The following is a 25,522-nucleotide window of genomic DNA, read 5'->3' as shown; positions in this document are numbered from 1 at the left end:
AGGAAATTGGGATGCTGCCCTGGCCATTGTCTCTCAGCCGGGGATGGCCTCGTGGTTAGAGTTTGCTGCTCCCAGAAACTGGTGTTCCAGCCCAATCAGACTTAGCAAAGCAAAGTAGAGATGGTATTTCCTCTATTTGCCAACTTCAGAAACATCCAGCATAATAGTGATAGTAGCTATAACTATAATAATAGTGTTAATTATACTGTGTTCCGTGACCACGTACCAGGCACTGAAGTAGGAAATACTTGCCGTTATTAGCTGATTTAGTCCCCACAACAGCCCCATCAGTGAGATATGCTGTTAAAATCCTGATTATAGGTTTGTAAAATCTGAACTTGTGAGAGGTTGAATTACTAGCTAAAAATCACGCCGGCAGCTAATGATGGAGCTGAGATGCGAGCCTCAGCTTTTTTTTGCTTCAAACCCCAAGACTTTAACCACTATTCTATTCTGACTTCCTTCCACCACCCATGACCTTGTTTTATCTATTGTGTTTTATCTATTACCTATCTCTCAAATCCATCTACTTTTTCTACCACCATCACTCTAATAATGAGGGCTATCATTTTCTTAAAGGATTACCATAGCAGCTTCCTAATGGGTCCACCTTTACCCATTTTGGCCCTGCTTCTAATCTGTTTTCCACATTATAGCCAACGGGAAAATTTCAAGACATAAATGTAACCATATTGCATCACCTACAGAAAACACTGTAATGGTGTCATGTAAAGACCCAGCTCTTCTGGCTTATTTTTAAGGCTTGCACAATCTGCCCTTTGCTTCATTTTGGGTCTTAAGGGGTGCGTTTTCCCCTGAAGCTCCTGTACCCTCCCTGGCTTTCTCTCCTGCAGCCACAGTGGTCTTCTTTGGTTCCTCGAGAGCACCGTGTTGCTTGTCCTCCATAGATCCTTTGCACATGCTGTTCCTCTATCTTGAATGCTCTTCCAGATCCCACCTTTACTTGTTTCCTTTCATTTTTGATTAAAAAAATTTTTTTTCCTTTTTGGGGGATGAGGGTTAATAGACTTATTTATTTAACAGAGGTACTGAGGATTGAACCTAGGGCCTCCTGCATGCTAGGCATGCATTTTACACTAGAGTTATACCCTCTCCCACTACCTGACTTTGTCCTAGTTAATGTCACCTTTTTTGCAGATCACAGTTCACAGGTCACTTCCTTAGCAGAGTCTGTCTGATCTCCAAACTAAATTAAGCCCTTCCACTGAAAGCTCTCATAAAATTTACCTTCTCTTGGAGGCTGGAGTTTTATAGTTATTTGTGGGGTTCTTTGATAAATGTCTCTCTTCCTGATTACACTGTAAGCTCTGTGAAGGCAGGAATCAGATGAGGTTTTCCTTACCACTGCAGCCCTAATGATTAAGGCAATATTTTGGTATATGGTAGGTGTTCAAACAATAGTGGTTGAATAAATGAAGCTACAACACACTTCCCTGGGGTGTATGAAAAAGACAGAACTTTTCCAAAAGTCAGTGATGTGCTTATTACTCCTTCGGTGGAGGATAAAACTGAGCTGAGAGTGGGCGTTCAGGGCGTTCAGTTCATCAGGCAACCAAAGCCAGCCAGCCAGCCCTGGGCTCCTGCCTGTCTGCACTTGGGAGCAGAGCAGGTCTGAGGAAGGAGTTTCAGTAGGCGGGTGAGTTGGTTGGATGAAAGCAGAGATGGAGAGAAAGGAGGAGAAGAACTGAGTCAGAGCCTTTGCTCCTGAGTGGCAGGCCTGGAGCCTGGATCTCAGTCTGGTCACATGCAGGCAGAGGGTGATACCTGGAACAACTGGGCTCTGGGGTGTTACCTCCACAAGGAGCTCTGGGCATCTGTGGCCAGTGTCACCGTCAGGCAGAGGCAGTATATGCATTGAGAGTGATCCCAAACACGGCCCTCTCCAGGCCTGACTTCTGGTGCAACCAGTTCTGCAATTAGAGATTCATTCTTTGGTCTCTGAAATCTATAAACACAAGAAAAGATAACATATCAGATTAGTTTACCAGATTCATTCCAGATATTATTATTTTGATGGAATCCAGAAGAAAGAGAATTTGAAGAAAATGCAAAGCTAAATCGTGGAGTGTTAGCAGCCAGTGAGGGAAAGGCAGGAGGCAGGGAAAAACTTCATCCACTTTAAAGCCAGTCTTTCTCTACATGGACGTAAATGCAACGTAGAGAATAGGAAAACAAACAAACAAAAATCTTGTTTTGTTCAGATTAAAAATTCAAGGGGGTATTTGCCACATAGCTTCGATTATTTGAGTTGCCATAATCCTGCTGGGCTTGGACTTCATTGTTGGTGAGGAGCGATCATGTTTGACTTTGCTTAGGAACCACAAACCCACAACAAAATAAATCCTCCTAAAGGCTACTAGGCAACACCGGGATCTCCTCCACACTATGAGAGGGACTTGTGATGACAGACTCAGACGGTCCCCATCCACCACGCGTCGCACGCAGAGCACGACGGAGGACCCTGCAGGTAGCTCCCAGCGTCACCTTAACGAATAACCACGAATAAATATGACTGAGATGTCAGGTGCCTTCTCAGGAAATCTCAGCTTTATAAACCACAGGGACAAAAACCTACAGTCTGACCCGTCTCCCTGAAATTATTTGCTATTGATTTGACAACCAAAAGGTCAGCTGTTAGGACCTTTTTGAAAGTTGATTTCAAAGGGGCCAGCGGAATGTCCTCACTGAACCGCATCACTTCCTTCCTGGGACCATCTGGGAACCTCCCCAGCCTTTCAAGATAGGTTCTGCTCAGAAAGGTCAGCCGGGCAGTGGAAACCCTGGGCAAAAGTTAGCGTGTGCGGCGAATCTCCTTCCCAGCGCTCTCGGCCATTTCTTTCCCCCTCGACCCCCGGGAGGCCGACCCGGTGGATAGGCTCCCGGGGAGGGAGGGTCACGGAAAGTCTCGCTGCTGCTGCTGCCGCCGCTGCTGCTGCTGCTGCTGCTGCGGAAAGACGCCAGAGGCCGTGCGTCTCCGGGAGGTAGGGGCAGCCCGCCCGGGAGCCGCCAGGCCCCCGCCCCTGGCTCTGCCGGGGACCAGCGCATCCAGCAGCCGGCGCGGGGCGCGGGGAGGGGCGTGGCGGCGCGCGGGTCGTGCCCCGAGCCTGCCCGGGGGCTGACCCCGCCCGGCCGACCTTCCAGAAAGGAGCCTTCGTGCAGGGGGCGGGGGGAGCAGCGGGGGGCGGGGGGAGGCCTGAAACCCCGGGGCGCACCCGGAAGGAGGACCCGCTGGTGGAGGGAGGGCAGAGTCGCCGCGCAGCTGAGCGCGCGAGTGAGCGAGTGTGCGAGCGGCCGGGGGAGCGCGGCTGCGGATTCGCCGCGGGCGGGGAGCCGGCCCCGCGCGCTGTCCCCGCTCACCGGGGCCGCCCGGCGCCCCGCAGCCCTGCAGCCGCGCCCGAGCTCCCGAGACCGCGGCCGGCCCAGAGCGCGCGCACCGCCGCCGCCGGGAACCCGAACGAGCCCCAGGGACAGAAGGTAAAGGGAAAGAGAGGCGGAGAGAGGGAGAAGAGAGAGAGAGAGAGAGAACACGGGTACAAGCCGAACAAATTGCAGACAGATTGTAAGCAAGTTTGTACTTGCATGTTCGGGCTGTGCGTGCTTGATGGGAGGGAGAGGGTGGCGTTGGTGGCGGCGGTGTGTGTACGTGTGTGATACTCAAGGATGAGGAGCTGAGGAGGTGGGGAGCGTCCTCCTTGCAGCTCGTACGTAGATAGCCCTATTAATATCCCCTCTCTGAGCTGTCATTTCCGCTGGTGGCACTTCTCTTGGGGTCCAGTGATGCAGAAGGAAAAGGCAGCCACCCTCATTGCGATGGTCAGGGCTGTTGCTACTATCGCATGGGAGATGTAGGGCGTTGAGCAAATTCTAGGAGCCTCCCTTCCTCCACCGCCGACTATTTTAGGAAGGGCTGGGGGAGGGGAAATGGGTAAGACAGCCCAGGGCTTGAAGAACAGCGGAGGCCGGGGCTTCAGACTCCACTCCAGCTGTCACCGTGCGCTTGCTTACGCTAGAGGGCAAGATAACTTTCATCTCCTCCCCGGAAAGACCCCCTTTCAGACAGATTTTGCGTCGCTGCCGGAGGAGTTCTGGGAAATGGTGGTCCACGGGGCGGCAGGTGTATGGTAAAGGACAGGAAAACGGTGCAAAACAGAGCAGCTGTTAGCCATCAAGGAAAGAGAGCCGGTTGAGAAACCGGGTTCAGCGTGCTGCCTGGCTGGGATCGCAGAGCTTGGAGGCTGCAACTTCAGGCCGTCTTCCATAAAGATAACCAGTTCCAGCCCGGGGTGAAAAACACCAGCTGTGAAACCGGTCTTAGCATCCTAGAATGTTCGTTTCTGAGCTTTTCAGTTTGGGGTGGAAAACCTGTACGTATCTGAAAATTTGCTGTGAATATTAAGAAAGTTCGAGATGAATTATCTTTTGGTCTCTGCTTTAATGCTTACCTATATTTGTCTTCATCTAAGAGCCACTATCCCAAAGAAGGCATTTGAATACAGGAGCCGGACTTGTGCAAGAGAAAGTATAATAATTTTCGATTGAGCAAAGATTATTAATATGGCCCACATCTGCACGAAATGCTGATTTAACCATGAGTCATGAAGATTGTTGAGACGCATGCTGTCCTCCTTGATGAAAAAGATAAATAGTACAGATAAAAAGTTCCCAGCATCACCAGTACAATGTAACAAAACACGTATCTATTGTCTTCTTTTATTTTTGAGTCTGTTCGTTACTTTGTGGCAAATCTAGGACAAAATGTGCCACATCCACGCTAACTTAATACGTTCTGTGCTGAAATAAAGGCACATCTTGAGACTGACACTGATAATACTATTGCTAGCCTTTGAAAATATTTGCTCAACTATAACATTATAGCCTCACTTTTATCTGTGTCAACAAATGATTTTTCACAGACTGGTTTGTTTCTGTCCTCGTTGTCCCCCAGATAAGAATGATTTCCCCTTGATGCTTCCCTGCAAAGGAGTAGGGTTTGGGAAAAGGTTTTTTTCTGTTTAGACATTTCCAAAAATTGCTTGTGTTAAATGAGGAAGGTGCTGCCCCCACATCTGCTCTCTGATAATCGCGCAGCTCGCCCAGCTTCTTGGAGATGAGGGAGGTGAAACTGAAACAGGATATAAGAGGCCCATGACTGGGCAAGGTTGGTAGCAATTTCTCAGGGCGGCTCCAACGTAGACCTTGCGGCCGCACCCTGTGGCCTGAACCACAGGCATACAAGACTCAAGACTCCCCTTTGAGGAAGTCTGCCTTATCTCCTCTCAGAAGTGAGAGGAGAGTGTGTCCTTCCCTGTGGTTGCATCCAGTGAGAACTAATGTTTAGCGAGAGGTACAGTTATACCCTAGCTACGCGTGGGAGGGAGATAGCACATATCCTTGGGTATGGTTTATACCCCAAGCTTACAGAAGAAAAGTTCATTCATGACATGATTTCTTTCATGCTAATCAGCTCTGGACTCTATCTTTTGATTACTTCTTCCTATTTTTGTTCTTCCAGGGAAAGGACAGATTTTTATTTGTTACCGTGTAAAATTCATAATAGTGAATAATTACCACTTTTCACTGATAGCCTTTACATACACATTGGTAATGTATTTATATTAACTCCAGGAAGTCCCTCTTCTCCCCTACTGGATGGCCATCTTAGCGTCTGTTAATTAGTAGCATTGCTAAAGGATGAATAGAGGAAAACAATAATTAAATTTAAAATTAGACACTTAGGTGACTTACTGCAGCAAAGGACTTAGATAGAAGGGGGGTTGAAATGTATTCATTAGCTTTTTAAACTTTTGTTTAATGGGGAATTTTAAAAGGACTGCTGTTGTACGTAGTTAGACGTCCAGTTAAGCCATGCTTCATACCACTGTGAGCCCGTTTATGTCTTATAGTCTCAGTGCACCTTTTTCAGCTAGAAATGAGCCAGGTCATCTCTGGTGGTTGCAGGGGTTGGAACTTTATGCTGTAGTTTTCTGATCCTTCAAAACCCAATTGCATTGCTTAAAGATGTAGTCTTGTGACATAGCGGTGTTTTTCCTAGTGTTTTTCCTAGTGTATCCCTGTTTAGTAGCACAAATGAGACACTGCTTTAAGCAGCCAGTTGTCCATTCTAGAGCCTGGAAAAGTCAAATTGTGATGATTCACTCCTGTGCTTTTCGCAGGTGTTGGTGTTGAGAAGAGTACATCGTTTAGGTAGGAGAATTTCGAACAGCAGATCATTTGAATTCCCTCTGCATCCCGTGAGATAGATGCAGCAGATGGTTATTGATTGGGTATTCTGTGTGCTCCCACAGTACCCTGGATTTCTCCATTACAATCTGTAACCTACTTCATTGCAATATTGCTTACATCATCTCCCCCTCTGGTACCTAAGCTCTAAAAGAGATTGTGTGTCTTGTTCACTGCTGTTTACTCAGCACCATCATCCTTGCCACATGGTTGCTCACTCCATTTGCTGTATGAGATAATAAATACAGGAATATTACCTCTCTACTAGGTGTGGTGGATATAATTAGCTGCTTTGTAATCTTAGTTCCTTCCCTGGAAAAAATTTGGAGATGGTGCAAGGATTATTAATTGGTACACAACCCACCAATGTCCACTTAGCTCTCCCTTTCCATCCCTCGCCCCCTCTTCCTCTCCTATCCCCACAATATACTGCACCTGATTGAAAACTCTTAATTACCCTGAGGATGGAGAGCTCATTAATGATTCTGGAACTTCTGATGTCCTGGTTCTGTAGGTCATGTCCACCTGGACAAAATGAAGGCAGCTCCATGTTTTTTTTTTTTTTTTCCAGTCCAGAGTCTGTGCATTTCCCAGTACCATGTTCCCCTTGTCAGGTGGTGGGTGAGGACCTCCATACATAAAACTAGCTCAAAATCATCCAAGTCAGAACAAAGCTAGGTTTAATTCATCTCTTCTAACATCCAGAACTCATATCTTTTAAGTCTCCTTTTATTATCTTTGCTTTATTAATTTGAAATTTTTTATCATATCATGTCCCTTAAATGTAAGTATCAGTAAAAAGCAAAACTATCATAATTTCACAAAATAGGAACTGTGTATATGCATGAATGTTGAAAGCAAAATATTTAATCTAATGTCTAAAAAGGGAAGGATGTTGCACCAACTTCTTTTGCAGTGGAGAGGAAGGAGTTTTCTGGGGGTTGTCCTGTAGAGGTAAAGTTTTATGAACATGATTCAGTGAAACAAAAATGTATACTGAGGGCTAGAATGTCCTCAGGGATACAGTTACTATCAATGGGTGGGATGTCAAAACAGTAAGAGTTACAATCTCTGTGCCTGCAAGATGTTAACCGTCTAGTTCGAGAGAGCTAAGGCTAACAATGGTGACGAATATAAGACAGATACTCGTAATAGTATGGATTGCTAGTGCTGGAGGAATTGAGGGAAAACAGTGCTGTTGTGTGCTGGTGTGTTTTAGGGATGGCTTCAAACAGTGTGTCCTGGGCTAGGTGTTCGGTGATCCTTCGGACTTGTTCAGCGGAGAGTGTCCTGCAGAGGGGCGATGCGAAGGGGTAATTGAGTTGTTCAGCAAGGATGTGAGCAAATGCATTGAAGAGTTGGGGGAAGTAAAACCTGAAAGCTCCTCTACTGCTAAGCTCTCAAGGCAGAATCCTGAGAGTCACCCAAGGTACCTGATTACGCCACCTCCCAAGGGCCTGTCTCCTCTCCCCCGCCCATCACCAAGTCCTGCATACTCTGACTACTCGCGACATTTTGGATTTTACCCTCCGCTCACACTCCTATTTCAATTTTTCATCATCTTTTACCTGGGCTCCTGAGACACCTTCCTCACCGATCTTCCTGAAACTTTGAGTTGTCAACCTCGAATACACCCTTAAAAAATGTAGCTAGAATAATCTAAATTATACGTGGTCACTTTTGGCTTAAAATCCCTCGTGGTGGTTTCCTGTTGCCCCCTGGAGACCCAGGAGCAGACTTCTGAGCAGCACACCTGGGCAGGGCTCAGCCATCTGGCTGCTCCCTCCTCCAGCCTCAGCCCCAGAATGTCGCCTGGAAGAGTCCCTCATTCTCTGACTGTTAGTAGTTCCACGAACGAACAATGCTGTTTCCTGTATCCAAGCCTTGCTTGAGCTATTTGTTCTGCCTGGAGTGCATTTTTCATATTTTTCACTCTAACTCCTTTACCAAGGCCCAGGTCAGGGGCTCACTCCCTCCCAGGACCCTCCCATCCTTTGTATCCCTCATGTCTCTGTTTGCACATGCCCGTGGTTTTGTTACATTTGCTCTTCTGTGTTGTATCTCCCACTCTGTTCTAAACTCGTCGAGAAATAAGTTATGTGTCACGTTCATCTTAGTTCCCCCAGCATTGAACTGTGACATTCAGAATGCATTAGTTATACTGGGGAACTAAGATGGGTACATTAGCTGAAGTTGGACGCAAGCAGAGAAGTTCTGAGTTTAATGTGGTATCCAAAGAAAGAGAATGAGAAGGAGGGTGAGAGGGAAATATTTCAGGATTACTCTATTGTGTAATATGCACGTGAGCTAGAAGAGGCCAGGAACATGGTGATCTGTGATGCAGTGACATAGAAATCCCATTTAGTTTTATAATTCTTTTTTTTTAAATTTATTTATCTTTAATGGAGGTACTAGAGATTGAACCCAGGACCTCATGCATGCTAAGCACACACTCTACCACAGAGTTCTGCCCTCCCCCTTAGTTCTATAATTCTTGATCGATGGTGGGGGCCACGTCTTTGTCATCTGTGAACTCCAGGGCTGAGCAGGGCCTGGCGTAGGGCAGCTGAGCTACAATGAATTTCTTCCCTTGTCTCTACGTAGTCTACCTGTAGCTAGCTAGCTAGATTTCAGAAAGTAATATGCTTGCACTTGGAGAATCTAACTTTCTAACAGCTTAGGGGAGCCATTTGTAAGATACCGCAGGCCCTTCTCAGTGTCTGTTAGTCTTCAAATTAAGGTAGCTGTTGTATGTGTGCGGATGGGATGTTTCTCCCAGGACGTGAAGGCTGCTCAGGGGCAGCCAGCTGCAGTAGGGCTGTAGGCTTGGTGCATGACAGGCCAGCCCTAAGTAGTTATTTCTCCCGCTTGGAGAGCCATCCATCGAGAGCTACCCTTCTAGCCAAGAAGCTGCCAAGTCCCGGGTCCTACTTCTAGCATCTTTTCAAGTAGCCAAGAGAAATCTGTCTTTACTGTTCAGTGCTGTTCACTGCACCACTGCTCCTTAACTTAAATATGCCCATTCTGACCCCAGAAATGTGCAGAGCGGCAGCAGTGTGCCATGTTTCACATCCTTTCTGAGGGGGTGGTCTGAAAAAGATACCGGCTTTGCATTCATGCCTTCTAGCTAGATACCGATATATACTAGTATTAATGCCATTTTAAAAAGCAGTTGTCATCTTTAATGACACTCTGTTACTTAACCAGTCCTTCGTAAGTAACACAGTCTTTATGAGCACACGTTCAGGTTATAATGTCTGATAGCACTCATAGCCTCCTCTTCGTTGCTCTCCGAAGGTGGACCACCCCACAGAGACGTGCTGTGTTTTCTTTACGATTTTTTTTTGGCCAGCCTCCCCTGCCCCCGCCCTGTTTCTCTTGTTCACCTTCATCATCATAGCCCAGGGATGAGTATGAATTGTCAAAGTCTCAGGCTCTCACGGACCCCCTCGGTTTGGCGCCTTGGTTGCATTTCTTCCTCCAAGTGCATTTTTCGCCCTCTTCTTTCTGTTGTCAGCTTTCCTGTTCATGGCAGGACCTTCTCTTCAGCAAGCCCTATGGTTAGGAAACCCTTGTTCAAAGTATCTGTCTCAATGTCGAGGTTTCATCAGCCACTGTCCTACCTCTTTCCAACCTCCCCCAGTCAAGCATGATGAATTAAACTTGACCAAAACAGAAAATTCAAGAAGGGGTTAGGAGGAAAATATTGTCTCTAATCCTGCCCACCCCAGCCTTGCAGCTTACTTTAGAGTCTTTCTATATGGGGGTAGGGAAGCTAAATCAAACCTATTTGTCTTCTAAAATTACAGTGTTTGCAACTCAAATTTTCAGATTAAAATAGTTCTATATTTATGCTATTTACTATTGCAATTCATCAGATTTTAGGAGCTAACATCTGATTTCGTTCCTGAAAAGTTTTTAAAAACAAAACAGAGCAAAATAGGTATGCAAAGCAAGCTAAAATAGCCCAGATAAGAGAACCTATGAATATTGAGAACTAGAACTCAGTGTTTTGAGTGCAACTACTTTCATAGGTCAATGGAAGAAGTTTACAGTTTAAGATGAAAACATGGAAAAAAAGTGAAATTGCTCTTAGCAGCCAATTTTATTGTGTATATTTCAAGTATGGGTTTATTTTATCAAACATCATAAGAATTCCTCATATTTACCTACTATTTTATAGTTTATAAGTATTTTTTAGCTTTATTTACTTATTTATTTTTTAACTTTTTTAAATTGAGTTATAATCAGTTTACAATGTTGTGTCAATTTCCAGTGTACAGCACAATTTTTCAGTTATACATCAACATACATATATTCATTGTCACATTCTTTTTTGCTGTGAGCTACCACAAGATCTTGTATATATTTCCTTGTGCTATACAGTATAATCTTGTTTATCTATTCTCCATATACACCTGTCAGTATCTACAAATTTCGAACTCCTAGTCTGTCCCTTCCCACCCCCTGCCCCCTGGCAACCACAAGTTTGTATTCTATGTCTATGACTCTACTTCTGTTTTGTATTTCTTTTCTTTTCTTTTCTTTCTTTCTTTCTTTCTTTCTTTTTTAGATTCCACATATGAGTGATCTCATATGGTATTTTTCTTTCTGTTTTTGGCTTACTTCACTTAGAATGACATTCCCCAGGGACATCCATGTTGCTGCAAATGGCGTTATGTTGTTGGTTTTTAATGGCTGAATAGTATTCCATTGTATAAATATACCACAGCTTCTTTATCCAGTCATCTGTCATTGGACATTTAGGCTGTTTCCATGTCTTGGCTATTGTAAATAGTGCTGCTATGAACATTGTGGTGCAGGTGGCATTTTGAAGTAGGGTTCCGTCTGGATATATGCCCAGGAGTGGGATTCCTGGGTCACATGGTAAGTCTATTCCTAGTCTTTTGAGGAATCTCCACACTGTTTTCCATAGTGGCTGCACCAAACTGCATTCCCACCAGCACTGTAGGAGGGTTCCCTTTTCTCCACAGCCTCTCCAGCATTTGTCATTTGTGGATTTTTGAATGATGGCCATTCTGACTGGTGTGAGGAGATACCTCATCATAGTTTTGATTTGCATTTCTCTGATAGTTAGTGATATTGAGCATTTTTTCATGTGCTTATTATCATTTGTATTTCTTCCTTGGAAAATTGCTTGGTTAGGTCTTCTGCCCATTTTTGGATTGAGTTGTTTGTTTTTTTCTTATTAAGTCATATGAGCTGCTTATACATTCTGAAGATCAAGCCTTTGTCAGTTTCGTCTTTTGCAAAAATTTTCTCCCATTCTGTAGGTTGCTGTTTTGTTTTGTTTATGGTTTCCTTTGCTATGCAGGAGCTTGTAAGTTTAATTAGGTCCCATTTGTTTATTCTTGCTTTTATTTCTATTGCTTGAGTAGACTGCCCTAGGAGAACATTTTTGAGATATATGTTAGATAATGTTTTGCCTATGTTTTCTTCTAGGAGATTTATTGTATCTTGTCTTATAGTTTATAAGTATTTTTACATTAGTTATTTCACTTGGTGATGAATCCTCTATTCAGATTGAATAAAGACAGTTCTTTTTGCACTAGGGTGACCTGTGTTGATTTTTTAAAAAAAATATTGTACCTTTTCTATGTGTTTTTCAGGTTCTTGACTTCATTTAAAGCCAAAGAAGAGAAAGAAGTGGTTGGATCTCTGGAGTGCTGTCTCCTCGCTGACTGCTGTGCGTGCCTGGGGTTGGGCCATGACGCGATAGACCCGGAGACGTTCAAGGATGTTTTCTCGAGTGGCCTAGGGCAGCACCGCATTGGGCAAAGGGTCTCCAACAGTGGTCCCGTGCCTCGGTGCAGCCATGGCAACCTCCAGGGCAGCCTCTCGGTCTCCTCGGGACATCGCCAATGTGATGCAAAGGCTACAAGGTAAGGGGCAGCAACGCCAGGGTTTGTTTGGTTCTGTTTTGGTATATGCTTTAAATTTCGAATATCGACTTACTTCAGAATCTTGTCAGTTTGCTTGCATTGTTGTTCAGTTTTATGAACCTATGGCAAGGAATGTCAGGATGATGGCTTTTATGCTAGTGTTTTCAAACTAGTCCATCCTATTTTAAGATGCTGTCTTCTGTAGGTAGAAAAAAAAAACTCCTTTTTTGATTTTATGTCTGTGTTAGCGTGACCTTAATGGCAATTTAGAGTCTGGCTGGGAATTCAATTATTGTCAAACTGTCCTTCGATCACCAGTGACAGTACAATACCGTGACAGGGCCCCAACAAGGATATCATGACAATGGTGGACAGGTAACTACCTGCTACAGTCAAATAAGTAAATTGGTGGTTTACTTATCCCAGCGAGAAGGCCCTCAGAGATCTAGAAAGTCTTTAAGCAAAATGAGACGGAAGCGCAGAGGGGTTGAAGTGATGTGACGGGATTAATGGTTAGTGGCAGTGTATGGCTGGAACCACGTCCCTCACCTGTGTTCCTTCTCTAACAGCAAACTGTTTTATAGAAGAGAGTTAACAGTGAAATGGTATGAATCCTCACAGATGAGTTCCTAATTGTGAATTTTCTTTAAATGTGTGTATTCCTCGAACTGCAAACACAATCGTCATCTCTAGGTGTATGAAAATACTGCTTCTTTGTCACAGTCCTAGTGTGACTCTCTCAGGCTTCAAATGGATATTTTCAGGACATAAACATTTCCATACTTAGCAGGGTTCTGCTCTAGTCTTTGCCAGGAGAGCTTAAACATAATGCTGTAGCTTGGCTTTCCAGTATTCCAGCAAGTGATCACGTGGCTTTGCACCTCAGCCATCATATTAATCTGTCACAGCCCCCTTTTTCCTTGCTTATGATTCATTTAACGTGCATAGCAGTCATTTCCAGTTAAGCTCTCTTGACTTTGAAATACAGATCAAACTCCTACATCTGGATATTCATGGCCTAGAACATGCTCCCAGGGATAGGAAATCCAGAGATCAGTGGAACTGAGAGTGTCTCCATGCCTGACCAGAGCCCACCCATTTGACTGAAGCGCCTGCAGTCACATGCCCCGAACCCCTCTTTATTTGCCTGGGCTGATGACTGACACCTCAATGCAGGTGAAGCTTGTTTCACATTGATTGTTGAAAACTACTTGTCATGCCAGATAGAACCTGTTTAGATAAAAAACCGGGTCCTTGCTGAATATGTGGGCATTACCCATCTCCATAGGATGAAACACCTCTGGTTGAGTCTGCCCAGTGCCAAGATCTCTAGTTTAAGTTCTGCATCTTTACCTGAGTGGATGGAGCACTGACCTTGGAGTTCCTTTCCTCTGTCTATGTCTGTCTTTGCCATTTGCCTGGGTGCAAGTTACTGAATGGATTTTGTGCCTCCGAAACTTCATCTTTAAAAGGATGGAATGGAAACCTAAGGTTCCTGGCAAAAGTGTGGGGACGATAATTGGGTAATAAAGCAGATTTTTCCTTTGAGTAATTAAATGTGAAAATTCTCTGGAGAAGATACATACTGACAATAAAGGGAAGTTGTAAAGGTAAAGAGTAAATTTGAAGAAAAACGTAATCAGTTCAGAATCAGATTATGGTCCGACCAACACTCTACTTTTTATACTTATTTTGGTTTGAATGAAGTCTTTTATTAAGGTAATGGTTAGAGGGGAGAGGAGGCGGAAGGGTACTGATACCTCAGTGTTTTTGTTTTGTTTTGTTTTCTTGTGGTGGATACACAAGTGGTTTTGCATGAGAGGTGGGTGGGGTGGGAAAAGCGTTGGAACCCCACCCTCCCCAGATGATGGTAGATGTCCTGTTTGACACCTATGTGTTTAGGGCCGTCACTTGCAAAATGTGGACTGTTTTTACCCTGCTTAGCCCTCTCGGGACTGTTGTCATCCTCATGAGCTAATAGACGAAAGGTGTTTTAAAAACTGTAAATACTGTCACATGGCAAGCTGTTCTGATAGTCAAGAAAGAAAATTGGATGAGAAGGCACTGGCCTGATAATTTTTTGCAAATTGGTCTAGTCATGCAGATTTGGGTAGGAAGGAGTGTTAACAGTCTTATATATTCTGCATTGTGTAAAGCTACTCACTTTATTACATAATGAAGGGACTATACTTGCTGTATATTTTTTTCCTTCCTAGTGTAAGGGTTACAACATATCATAAGGGTGCCTGACAGATTTAGAACAATAAACCTTATGATTCAGGAGATAAAAGTCTTGAGTACTAGATACTTACCTTTAGCTTTTAGCATTAATTACTTCGTAAACTAGGTAATTGATGGCAACAAAATATAGGATTCGTATTGTTACAAGATGCAACACATCTAGCCTCCGTCAGTGGAAGCCCAGTGATGGGGCTGGAAGTGAAGGTGATCTGGCAGATTTGTCTGTTAATATATTGATCTGGGGGGTTAATTCTGCTGATTCATCTGGCGAGGTTCGCGTCTCCTCCTCATCCCAGCTCTCACTGTGCATACTACTGATGGTTTGAGGCCAAACACGAGTCAGCCTCCATGGACAGAGGACACCTGTCTTTTGCCAAGGGTAGTGAGTAACTCCTCTTGCCTGCTGGAACCTCCAAACGACTGACCAAGATCCTAGTAAGTGGAGGGCTGACATCATTGTCCAGATAATTAAGACAAATGAAATTTCTTTGAGAAAAAATGAATGCCTATTAACTTAAATAAAACCAGAGTTTCTATTTTCCAAGTGCAAATTCATAAGAACATTCTTCTAGAATTCTCTTTTCTTTGCCTGGATAGATAATCCAAGTAACTAATTTTTCCCCCCTCTTGGGTTTTATTGTCAAATCAGGTCCATGTATAACTAATAAAAAGCCTGTAGTCTCGAATAATGGCAACTTGGCTCTACTTTCTTGCTTATTTAGTTTATAGCCATAATTGTTGACTGTTTTTCTGCTTTTAGTTTTTATTTCTAGTGCTAGGAAATTAAAGTGCACACACAGATTGCTACATAATTTAGCACTACTGTAGCGGTTCAATGTTTCACCTTTGCCAATATTTGTGCTTGTTTGAGCATAATGTTTTAGGCTGGGATCCTGAATTATGGATGAGCAGGCAGACTGCATTGCAGAGTTTTGTTTGCTCTTAAGAATAATCAATGTTTCTGTAACTTTCATCAGTTTAAATATAAGTGATTTAATATTTAAATATTTAGAGAAAAACAAATATTAGACACTGGCATAATACAGGGTATTACATTTTCAATGCACATAATTAGTATATACATTTTTCTGCTCTTATAGGCTTCCTGAAGGGATCTATTTAACAGGTGCCTCGTGGAATCACTTTAGTTTATAATCACATCTAAAAAAATAAATGTTGAACTGTTCAGATTATAAATTTCTTTAAGATAGTCATAAGAGCTTCAGGCTCTTTGTCATTTTTCATAGTACTTCTGCATAACATTTGCTTAAAAAGGATTTGTTGACTGACTTCTATCAAATACATTTTTTTTTCATTTGGAAGATCATCTGCTAGGATTTTTAAATTAATGTATCAGTGCTGATAATTGTAAGGCAAGGTAGCATCCATGCAACCTATTGAGCTAGTGGTAAGTGCCAGAAAGACTCAGATGGGTGTGCTAGGGTGTCATACAGAGACTGATTTAATAAAAAAGAAGGATTATTGGCTGCAAGGTCAAACTTTGATTTTTAAACCTTGTGAATAAATTCAAAGAGAAACAAATGAGAAAATGGATTAGCATTTACTCTTCGAGACATATCTATGAAATTTGCTAACTGTTCAGAAAAAAAAATTATGGCCTCCTGCTTAAATTGTTTTTATGGGCAACTTTAAACTTTTTTGGGTTAAATACAGTATTTTATGTAAATCTATTATACAGTACGAAAATCTCAGACTAACAAAAAAGCTGACTGAGGAGCAGAATAAACCATGATAACTATTGAAAATGTAACTTTCTTCTGGCTTAACGTCAAATACGCATCAGAAGGAAGTTTGCTATCTTTTGAAGATTCTAATTTTTTTATAGTGCCTTCAAGTTTAGGCTTTATACTTTGTTACTCTGACTTAATGACTCTTCTTATTCAACTATAAAATAATGTCAAAGATCCATTTATCATATTTAGGCTGAAATTCTCCTTTTGGTTTAATCTCTTTCTTCTGGAAATGAATATAACATGATACTATCTCAAATTTAAATCTAACGCAAAACTCAGCACAAAACAATGATCATTTCTTTATATTTGGGAACATCATAGTTAAATAAACATTTGATGAATAAGTAGATATATCATGATCCCTAAATTAAGGAATTGAAGATGAAACTAGTCAAAACATATGCAAAAACAAAGGAAGAAACTAGTTAAATGGGGTCCTACTTTATTTGCCCTCTCTTTAAAAAAATCTTTATCTGAATTTTAATCAGAATTGAGTTTTGATGATAAAATCATTTTAAGGACACATGTCCAGTCTGAATGGGTGACTATGCTGGCACCTCAGCTGTGTGTGTTTGTGTAACCATAATGCTTTAAGTGCATTTTTCCTTCCTAAAGGTGTATTACACGTTTATGTTACTTTTACATGTATTAAAGCATTTGCATTTGTATAATGCCCTGCCCTCCAAGCCTTTCTTCTCGCAGAGCCTTTTTATCCACTGTGCAATTTGGAGTAAGTGCCTGAGACCTTCAGGATTTTTAAAGGTCAGCAAAAATATTGGCTCTCAAATAGAAAAAGCGAACTGCTAAATCAAAATTAATAAATTTTGAACAAATGCTAAAATTATGTCAGCTAGTCAAAGGTAAATCAAGTCAGGTCAAAAATTATATATGTATAAATACATTTGATATATCTGGGGTACGGATACACTATCCTTTTTCCAGAGATAGTGTGTGGCAGGCCTGTAAACATCAGGGCCTCGAAGGCCTACCAGTAAACCAAAGCATTCCTACATGTTGCGCCCAAATTAATTCTTTTTAGCATACAACTTTAATGTTATTTCTTTCATGGTGAAATTCTTCCTCAACCCTTGAACTCCCTATGAAAGTCCCAACTTCTTGGCTTGGCTTCCAGTTCTGACTCCATCTTAACTGCCTAGCGTCTGTCTCCTCTGGCTCCCCTCCCTCTCCCCAGGTACCTGCGAAATGACTCCAGGTGCCGGGCTCTCAGGATGCCCTGACTCTTCTGTCTCCTGCTGGGGCACTTTCTGGAAGGAATGCACCTAAAACTCCACCTGTCTTCAAGGCCCAACCTAGATACAGTCTCCTCAGTGAAGGCTTTATTGCAAATATCGTCGGAAATCCTCTCTCCGCTGTCTGAATTCTCTTAGCACGTAGTAGCACCGTCACAGATTTCACATTATGTTACATGTGGTGTCTGATCTACCCACTCAGAGTATAAACCCCTTGAAGGCAGAAATCGAGTCAAAGTCATGTCAGTGCCCTGCTCATTGACGAGCGTAGTGCATTCCATAATGTGGACACTTCATAAGCATTTGTTGACTGAATATCTTATAAATATTTAATATCATACTGATTCTTAATGGTGGAAGCAGGGACACCAGGAGCGTCAACAATGTTAAGTCAGAAGAGAAATGAATGTGGCTTCGACTAGCTGTTAAACAGTGGATAGGGAGGAAGTGATAAAAATTTAGATATATTTTGAAAGTTAAGCCGAAATAATTTGCTGGTGGGTTGAATGTGGTGTTTGAGAGGGAGGAGTGAAAGCTGGGCCCCTCGCTTTGCATTTGAAAATACTAAGAGACCTAAGACTGTTGGAAACAGGGTTGAGAAGGGAGATCAAGAGTTTTTTTGGAACATGTTACATTTCAGATGCCTGGGGGACGTCCAAGAAAGTCATTGAGTCTATGACTGTAGAAATCAAGGGAGAAGACGCAGCTGGAAAAAACATTTGGAAATCATGAGCCAACAGATAGTGTATAAAGCTGTGGGACTGGTTGACACCACCCAGAGAACAAGAACAGGTAGAAAAGAGATTTGAGAAATAAAACATCCAACTTCAGGGGTGAGAGGGTGAGGAGGGTCCCGCATGTGAGACTGAGAGGCTGTATGTAGCCCATGTGGTAAGAAGGAAGAAGGGAGAAGACTTCCCTGGAAGCCAAGAGGAGAAAGTTCCAGAAGGGAGTGATCAATTGTGTTAATGTGGTTAATGTCCTGTATATGTGCAGGTTTAAATGTTTATAGTGCATAAAAAGATTGTCTGCTTTTTATATATAAATATCAGGCCTGAGTGGGTACAAGTACATGTGCATATGGTTTCAAAATCATTTCTGGAAGAATGAAAGAGGGTTCTGGGTGTTGCCCATAAAGATTCACAAGGGTCTTGAAAGTTAATTGGATAGGAGCAATTCCTTAAGAATTTATTAAATATAATTCTGTGTTCTATGTTGAGTCCAATCAGAACTGCGTCCTAAGGATGGAATGTCTGTCACTCAGACCCTAATCAGTCCTCCATCCTTGTGGAATTGGGGCCCCTGCTGTGAACAGAAAGATGGTTCTCGTGAGAACGGTGGGCCCACTGGTGCCATCCTGGACACGTGTGTGTGACTGTGGCGTCTCAGTGCCTTCTCCCCTCATACATCTCTGCTTGCGCCCCTTGGCACTATCTTCCTAAGTTTGTTCCATGTAACAAGACTGATTGTCCCAGAGAAAGTCTTTATGGAGCCGGTGTCACCTCTTCGGTCATTGCTGAATTAGTTCCTCCAGGATGTAATGAAAGTATGCCGTGGCAGGTGTTGGGATTATCTGAAACACTGTGGCGGCTCTGGGATCTCCTCTCTGTCAAGACTGGGATTGTACCCTTCCCCCAAAGGCTGTAACTGAATTTGCAGAAACTACGCTTGCATTTGGGAGAACCGCTTCGGTCCCTGTGCTGGTAGCTATTTAACTTTCCCTGGGTTCAGTCAGACCTGGGGCCGGAGGGCTGACCTCTGTAAGAAACATCAAGACCCAGCTCAAGTCCCCACAAACTTTACAGTTTCATGAATGTATAATTTACGTAAAAGATAGCCTGTAAGGGGAAAAAAAATGCTTGACGTTACATGTCATGTGATGAATTCCTCACGTATCTTAGGAAACTTGAAACAATTCACACCCCGGGCTGTTATTTTTCTTTTCTTTTCTTTCTAATTGGAGTTGATGAGAATGTTGACACATTTTTTATGTGGTATTCACACCTAAATACATAGTTCTTGATCTTTTGTATGACATTTTATAACTTCATTGAGCAATTACTAATTGTCAGACTCAGTTAATCATGCACTAATTTAAATAGTGTTGAAGTTATCTTGTAAAAAAAATATGGCATCTTTGCCGTAATTCTGAGGATGGGCAACTCATAATTTTCTGTCTGTTTTACTTAAATAAATGATTGGGAATATCTGGGAGAAGGAGGAATTGACAACTGCCTCAAACAAGGACAGGGTCAAATCGTTTATGTAAGATTTTTAATTCCTTAGATGTTGTGAAGTTTGCTTCAGTATTTTTTAAATGGTTTCTATGGTAACCAAATTTTTTTTTCCATTGTTCACAATGGCCTTTTGGATTAAAAACAGACAATTCCTTCCTCTACTGATATTAATCTTTCATATTTAGTAAACACTGGTCTCCACCCACGTTTTAAAAAGATTATTTACCTCGAATTACACAACTGTTCTCCTTCATTTTGCTTCACCAACGTTGTGCACATGACATCTGGAATCCCTTTTATCTATTTATTCTTTATTGTGCTGTTGACTTGTTTACTGATTTGGGAAGAAATTTGAAATTTCCAGGACTTATCTTGTGCTTTGTTGTTGTTGTGTGGATATTCTTATTATTTTATGAGCCACAGCATTCCTGTTGCCAAGAATGACACAGACTCATGGTCACATTTTGAGCTTCTTTGCTTTTCTGAGGGTTCTCACAGATTTATCTCATTTTATCCAGTGTGGTTGGATGTGAACATTTGTTGCTCTAATACTCAACAGAGAAATGTAGATTTCTTCCCAGAAACGTGGAAGCTAAACTAGACCATCCCCTCTCTCTTTTAAAGAGAGAGATTGTTCAAAATACAGCTCCGATTGGGTCTTTTCCCAGCTGAAAAGCCCATGATGAGTCATCGTAATCTGCCAGATAAATTCTTTCTTCGAAATGGATCTTCACTCTTGGCTCCGTGTAACTTCCTGTCTTTGTTTCTGATCACCTCCGCAGATCACGTTGTTCCCTCCACCCTGGACCACTTCCCGTTCCCCTGAAGCTAACGTCCATCTCACTTCCATGTCTTTGCGTGTCCCCTCTCCTCTCTCTCTGTCCCCTTCCTCTTTTTATTTACCTGGGCTTCTTCTCAGGCTTCAAGTCTCAGCTCACACATGATCTCCTCTGTGAAGCCTCCCAGTGCCACCAGCCAAGGTGAAATGCCTCCTTCTTTTTCTCCACTTTCAACCTGTTTCTATAAAATCAAGCAATGATTACATCAGGCAATGGTTTGTGTCTTTCTCTCTGTGTCCCATTAGAATATTAGAAGCTTGAGGGTAAGGGTGTGGTCTTAGTCAACTTTGGGTATCCTGTCCTGAGCATGAAACTTGACTTTAGTAGGTACTCAGTCCATTCGATTGTACATGCCTGCACTTAACAAGTTTTTTTTTTTAAAGTATCTACTGTGTCTAAGTCCTCTGACTACAGTTGTGACTATGACACACAGAGTTCCTATCCTCATGGGGCTCTGGTTGATTGGAGTGACAATATAGTTAGCAAGGCATTTATAAGCTGGATGAGTAAGTTTATGTTTGATGAATAAATGACTGAATGAATTAAATTTACACAAAAAACATGCATTGACCAGAGTAACAGACCATTTAATGGCCCAGATTATTTTCATGCTGCCTGAGTTGAAAACACCTTACTCTTAAAAGCCCAGGTCCCTAGCTTGATAGAGGTGGTGTGGTTGTCTAGATCGGAAGGGGGCCTATCGTTTATAATTGATGTTCTTATTTTGCAGGTGAGATAACTGAGTTCTAGAGCAGCGTAGTGATAAGCCAAGGTCACAAGTAGATATCTGAGGAACTCCAATCTCTGAGAGAGTTGAGAGGTAACTCAGTATTCACATGTTAGCACATATTCCTTCAAGATCATTCTTTTGCCTGGTTGCTAAGATCACTGGATCATTACAGATAGGAGGCAAGACTGGCTGCCTAATTTTTTGGGGTTTTTTGGCCTGGCACAAAATAAAAACGTGGGGCCCTTGTTCAATGGTTATTAAGAATAGTTACTATGCAGAGAGCATTAGGCCATGTGTGGGGCCCATGTGGGGGCAGGGCAGGACTCAGGCTGCACACCCAGGAGGCCAGCTCTGGTAGGAAATCAGGCTTTGGAAGACTTGGAGCTCTGAGGACTTTAGGGCCATCGCAAAAGAAAAATGAAGAGGTGAAAGAGGATGAGGAGGAGAGGAAGCAGAACATCTCAAAATTGTATCTGGAGCAGTCCTGTAAAAGAGGAGGACTCTCTCTCATACTCATCTCAACACTTCCTTGACCAGAACACGAAGCTAGTGCTTGAACACTCATGTGCAGTCAGTCAACTGACCTATGGGTTAAATACACTGGGGGCCTGGGAGCCTCCCCGCCACTTACAAACTTACCTTTCTGGGTTTGAAATAACTTATCACAAAGATGATCGATGGCCACTTAGTGAACTGAGGCTTGCTTATACATTTCATCAAAAGGAATGATCACTTGGAATATTAATTCTTTTAATATCCAGTTTTCCACCAAAAAACATTTAGGTTGGACCGAATCATCACGATGAGAAACTAGCAGTTATTTTTCTTATTTCTGTATATATTTGTGCTGGTTATATCCCTTTAATTTCTCTCTTCTGCAGTTAGCAGCACTGGAGTCAAATGTATAGGAAATTTGATGTATGGCATACAGAAAGATTTAGTGGAAATTTCATATCTCTTGATTTCATCTTATTTAGGAAAGTTGTGAAAAATCCCTAAAGAGTGCATGGCTCTTATATTTACAAGTCAAAAGGCGTGAAAACATTTGGTTGTGAAAGCATTGCCAAGTTCTTGGGCCTCATACAGTGAGAGTCAGATATTCTGAAGTCATTTCGCAATCTAGCGTTCTACTATTGTAACACTTCTTTATTTATGTATTTATGGTAGGTAGATGCCTTTGCATAAGTGATGAATTTAATAAATTAGTATAAAGCCTATTTAAATCAGACTGGAAACGTGTGTACAAATAGCACTCTTTTAACACTTTCTATTTGGTTTTATAATGTCTGTTTTCTATGAAATACATGTGTCTGATCTGTGTGATAAAATGGCTCCTTTTCGAAATAACATTTCACCACAACAATAATCAGAAAAACAAAGAAGGAATGATATTTCCCATATATTTTAAAGCTTTGTATATTTTCTTCTTTTGATACTTTGTGCTTTTAAAAGGAATAGCTTCATGACCACATTGAGTCTTGGAGACACTTTTTGAGTTTAATTGATGATAGCAATGGTCACATAAAACTCCACCGAATATCTATACATGTTTGGAAGATGGCCAGTCATATTAAAAATCTAAATTGGTCTGTTTAACATTACCCATAAAAAGATTTGCATTTTAAAAATTTCCTAGGTGACACTCAACGGTTGAAATATGTATCCTGAAAGGCTTATAGAATCTTACAATTTCTGATCAAAAAGTCTTTAAAGTTCAACTCTGATTTTGAAAGATGAGAAATTGAGATTACTAAAGATTAAATGACTTGCACAAATGTATGCATTTAGTTAAGGCAAAATAGGACTAGATCCTAGATTATCTGACTTTCTCCAGAATTAGCATATTTTATGAAATTTTCTCCTCACCATAAAATTGTACAGTTCATTAGTAAGCGTTGGCTTTTTAGCTCTGTACTGAGTTGAAAAGCAAGGTTTTTATTTAGTGTATGCTTAGTTCACATAAACTCAGTCATGCATTCTGTATTTACCTCTAATTAGAGCACTTAACGACAAATATTTGGAGCTGTTGAGGATATAGCCGATGTCTTTTTCAACTTTGCAAAATATGGTAACTGTTCCTTGAACATTTGTTGAATGGATGTTAGGCTAGTGAATTCACCTCCTCTTTAGTGTGCCTTTGAAGAGAGATAGAGCTAAAGACGAGACAGAGATGAAGTAGGTAGGTAGGTAGGTAGGTAGATAGATGGAAAGTAGAATGATCTTGACCTCATCTCTTGGCTTTGTAACTATTGCTTAAAAAGGGCTGTTGCAAAAAGTTCTCTATATGTACTATTTATTAACTATAGGCTGTAGCTTAAAAAATGATATTCTCGAAGATGCTTTTTCTTCTGAAACCTTTGCCATAGAGTTGACTGGTTTCTTTGCATTTGTGTGATCTTTTGCTTGTGAAATGCAATGACGAGTGGCAATTCAGCGGCTGTTCCGTTCCTACAACTTACGGAAGTCAAACACCTCCTATGCTCCGTGTTGAGCGTAGAGACTCTAACTCTGACAGTCGTGTCCTGGCCCTTCTGGGACTTCAAAGCTAGTGACCAGGTTGTAACTGTGATTGAAGAATTTTGCAATGAGTCACTCTGGACGGGATCAGAGGACCCTTTGGAAGTTGGCTGCGATTCCTCCTGGGCTAAATGCCACACATGGCCCCGGGAGCTGTCCTGGCTACTGCTGTGCTTGTGCCCCGCCGTGGGCACCAGCCCCTCTTATGTGCCAGGTTTTGGGAACTAGGCCACGTCTGACCAAACTGCCAAACTGGATAGTGAGCTCCCCTTCTTGCCACACTCCAGATGGGCCGTTGGGTTGTGGACAACCAACTGTGGGCTCCTTCTCTCCAAGCAGTGCCAAGCCACAGGCTGTGGGGACGGAGGGATGAAGGATGCTTGCTTCCTTCCCCACAGCCCGTCCATGGTGCATTTGTGCCACAGATTTGTAGTCCTAACCTCTCCTTTGTTGCACCAGGGAAAGTTGGCTTTTGTTCTGTGTCCAAACTATTAGGAATAGTCATTGTTAATTATTACTTTCCGGAACTTCGTGTTTTAACTTTGGTTTGGGGAAGGTATGGACCAGTCGAATAACATATGCTACCCATTTTATTTAAAACTGGGCATTACCCTAATGAACACATACAGCTCCAAGAGTCATTTTGAAAAGTATTTAAACTAGTAAAAGCCCCAAGCCTTGATCACAACTGTAAAAATATCTTTCAACATCTGCATTTAGAAAAGCAAAATTGTTCCTCTGCTCCAAACTATAAAGAGAGCCTTTCTACCCAGAAATCTGTGTGCAGTTTCAACCTGAAACTGGTTTTAATTGGCTCAGTTATTGATGCCTCAAGAAGGGAGTTTTATAAGGGAAATGGCGACTCAGCCTTAGGTGCGTACCGCTCGACTCAAGTGCTGTAAATGCGTTTCTTCTTGGCACAGTTACTTCATAACCAGCTACACATTAATGAGAGTGTTTGTGTGTTTGATAAAGGTAACTATTTCCTGTTGTCCAAAATAGCTTCTCTGTGGGTCAGATTATCAATGCAGTACACTAGACGCTCCCTTTTACGTTTCAAGAACAATCAGTGCTTTGAGATACCAAGTGGATTGTGTTTCTGGTTTTAGAGAGGAGGCATAAGTCCATTTTTCAAAAATGTCTTCATTGCTAGTTAGCGATTTAATAATTTAACACAAAAATGTGATGTCTAGCAAATGTAGAGATTTTATAATTACTTTTTTAGCCACGTGGGCTGAAAGAAATAAGTCCAAATAGAAAATTAGTGAGATTTCTGTACTTCCAGCAAAAATATTCTTCATGAACTACAGTGATTATCTTCAGCATTCAATAGGTGAGAGTCACTGAAAAATATATTAGGTAAGTTTCTAAATTTCTTCCAGAGTTTAGATAGCGTGATTTTCTCAGATTATACAAATAATACATTTCTTAAAATTCAATCAATGTAGAAAAGTATGAATAACAAAGTGATAATGTCTCTGATACAACTAGATAGAAAAACAGATGACAGATAGATGTGTATAAGTATTTTGGTGGAAACATTTCAAGGTGTTTTTAATACATATACTTGTCAATAAGGAGAAATGGCTATACACTATGAATGCTGTTTTATTCTTTGTATTTTTTTAAATGGAGCAATATATCGTGCATCATCACACATCAATAAATGTAAATCTACATCGACCTGAGTGGCTAAATAATATTCCATTTTAGATGTGTACCGTTGTTGGTTTAGCCAATCCCCTACTGTGTTCAGTTTTTCGCTGTTACAGATAAAATTAATAATGCTT

General features: G+C 41.9%; 1 protein-coding gene across 1 annotated transcript in view; it reads left to right on the top strand.

Moving 5' to 3' along the window:
• Positions 1-3,240: 3,240 nt before the first annotated feature.
• SYNE1 (spectrin repeat containing nuclear envelope protein 1) overlaps positions 3,241-25,522 on the top strand; it is a 427,466-nt gene continuing 405,184 nt past the window's right edge. The window contains exons 1-2 of the mRNA XM_072966061.1: positions 3,241-3,495; positions 11,892-12,164. Of these exons, the coding sequence (XP_072822162.1) occupies positions 12,098-12,164 (67 nt within the window). The 5' untranslated portion in view covers positions 3,241-3,495; positions 11,892-12,097. The remainder of the gene's footprint in view (positions 3,496-11,891; positions 12,165-25,522) is intronic.

The sequence above is a fragment of the Vicugna pacos genome, chromosome 8, assembly GCF_048564905.1.
Source record: "Vicugna pacos chromosome 8, VicPac4, whole genome shotgun sequence".
Classification (NCBI taxonomy): domain Eukaryota; kingdom Metazoa; phylum Chordata; class Mammalia; order Artiodactyla; family Camelidae; genus Vicugna; species Vicugna pacos.
Note: the sequence above shows the minus strand (reverse complement) of the source record. Positions and strands in the feature narration are given on the sequence as shown.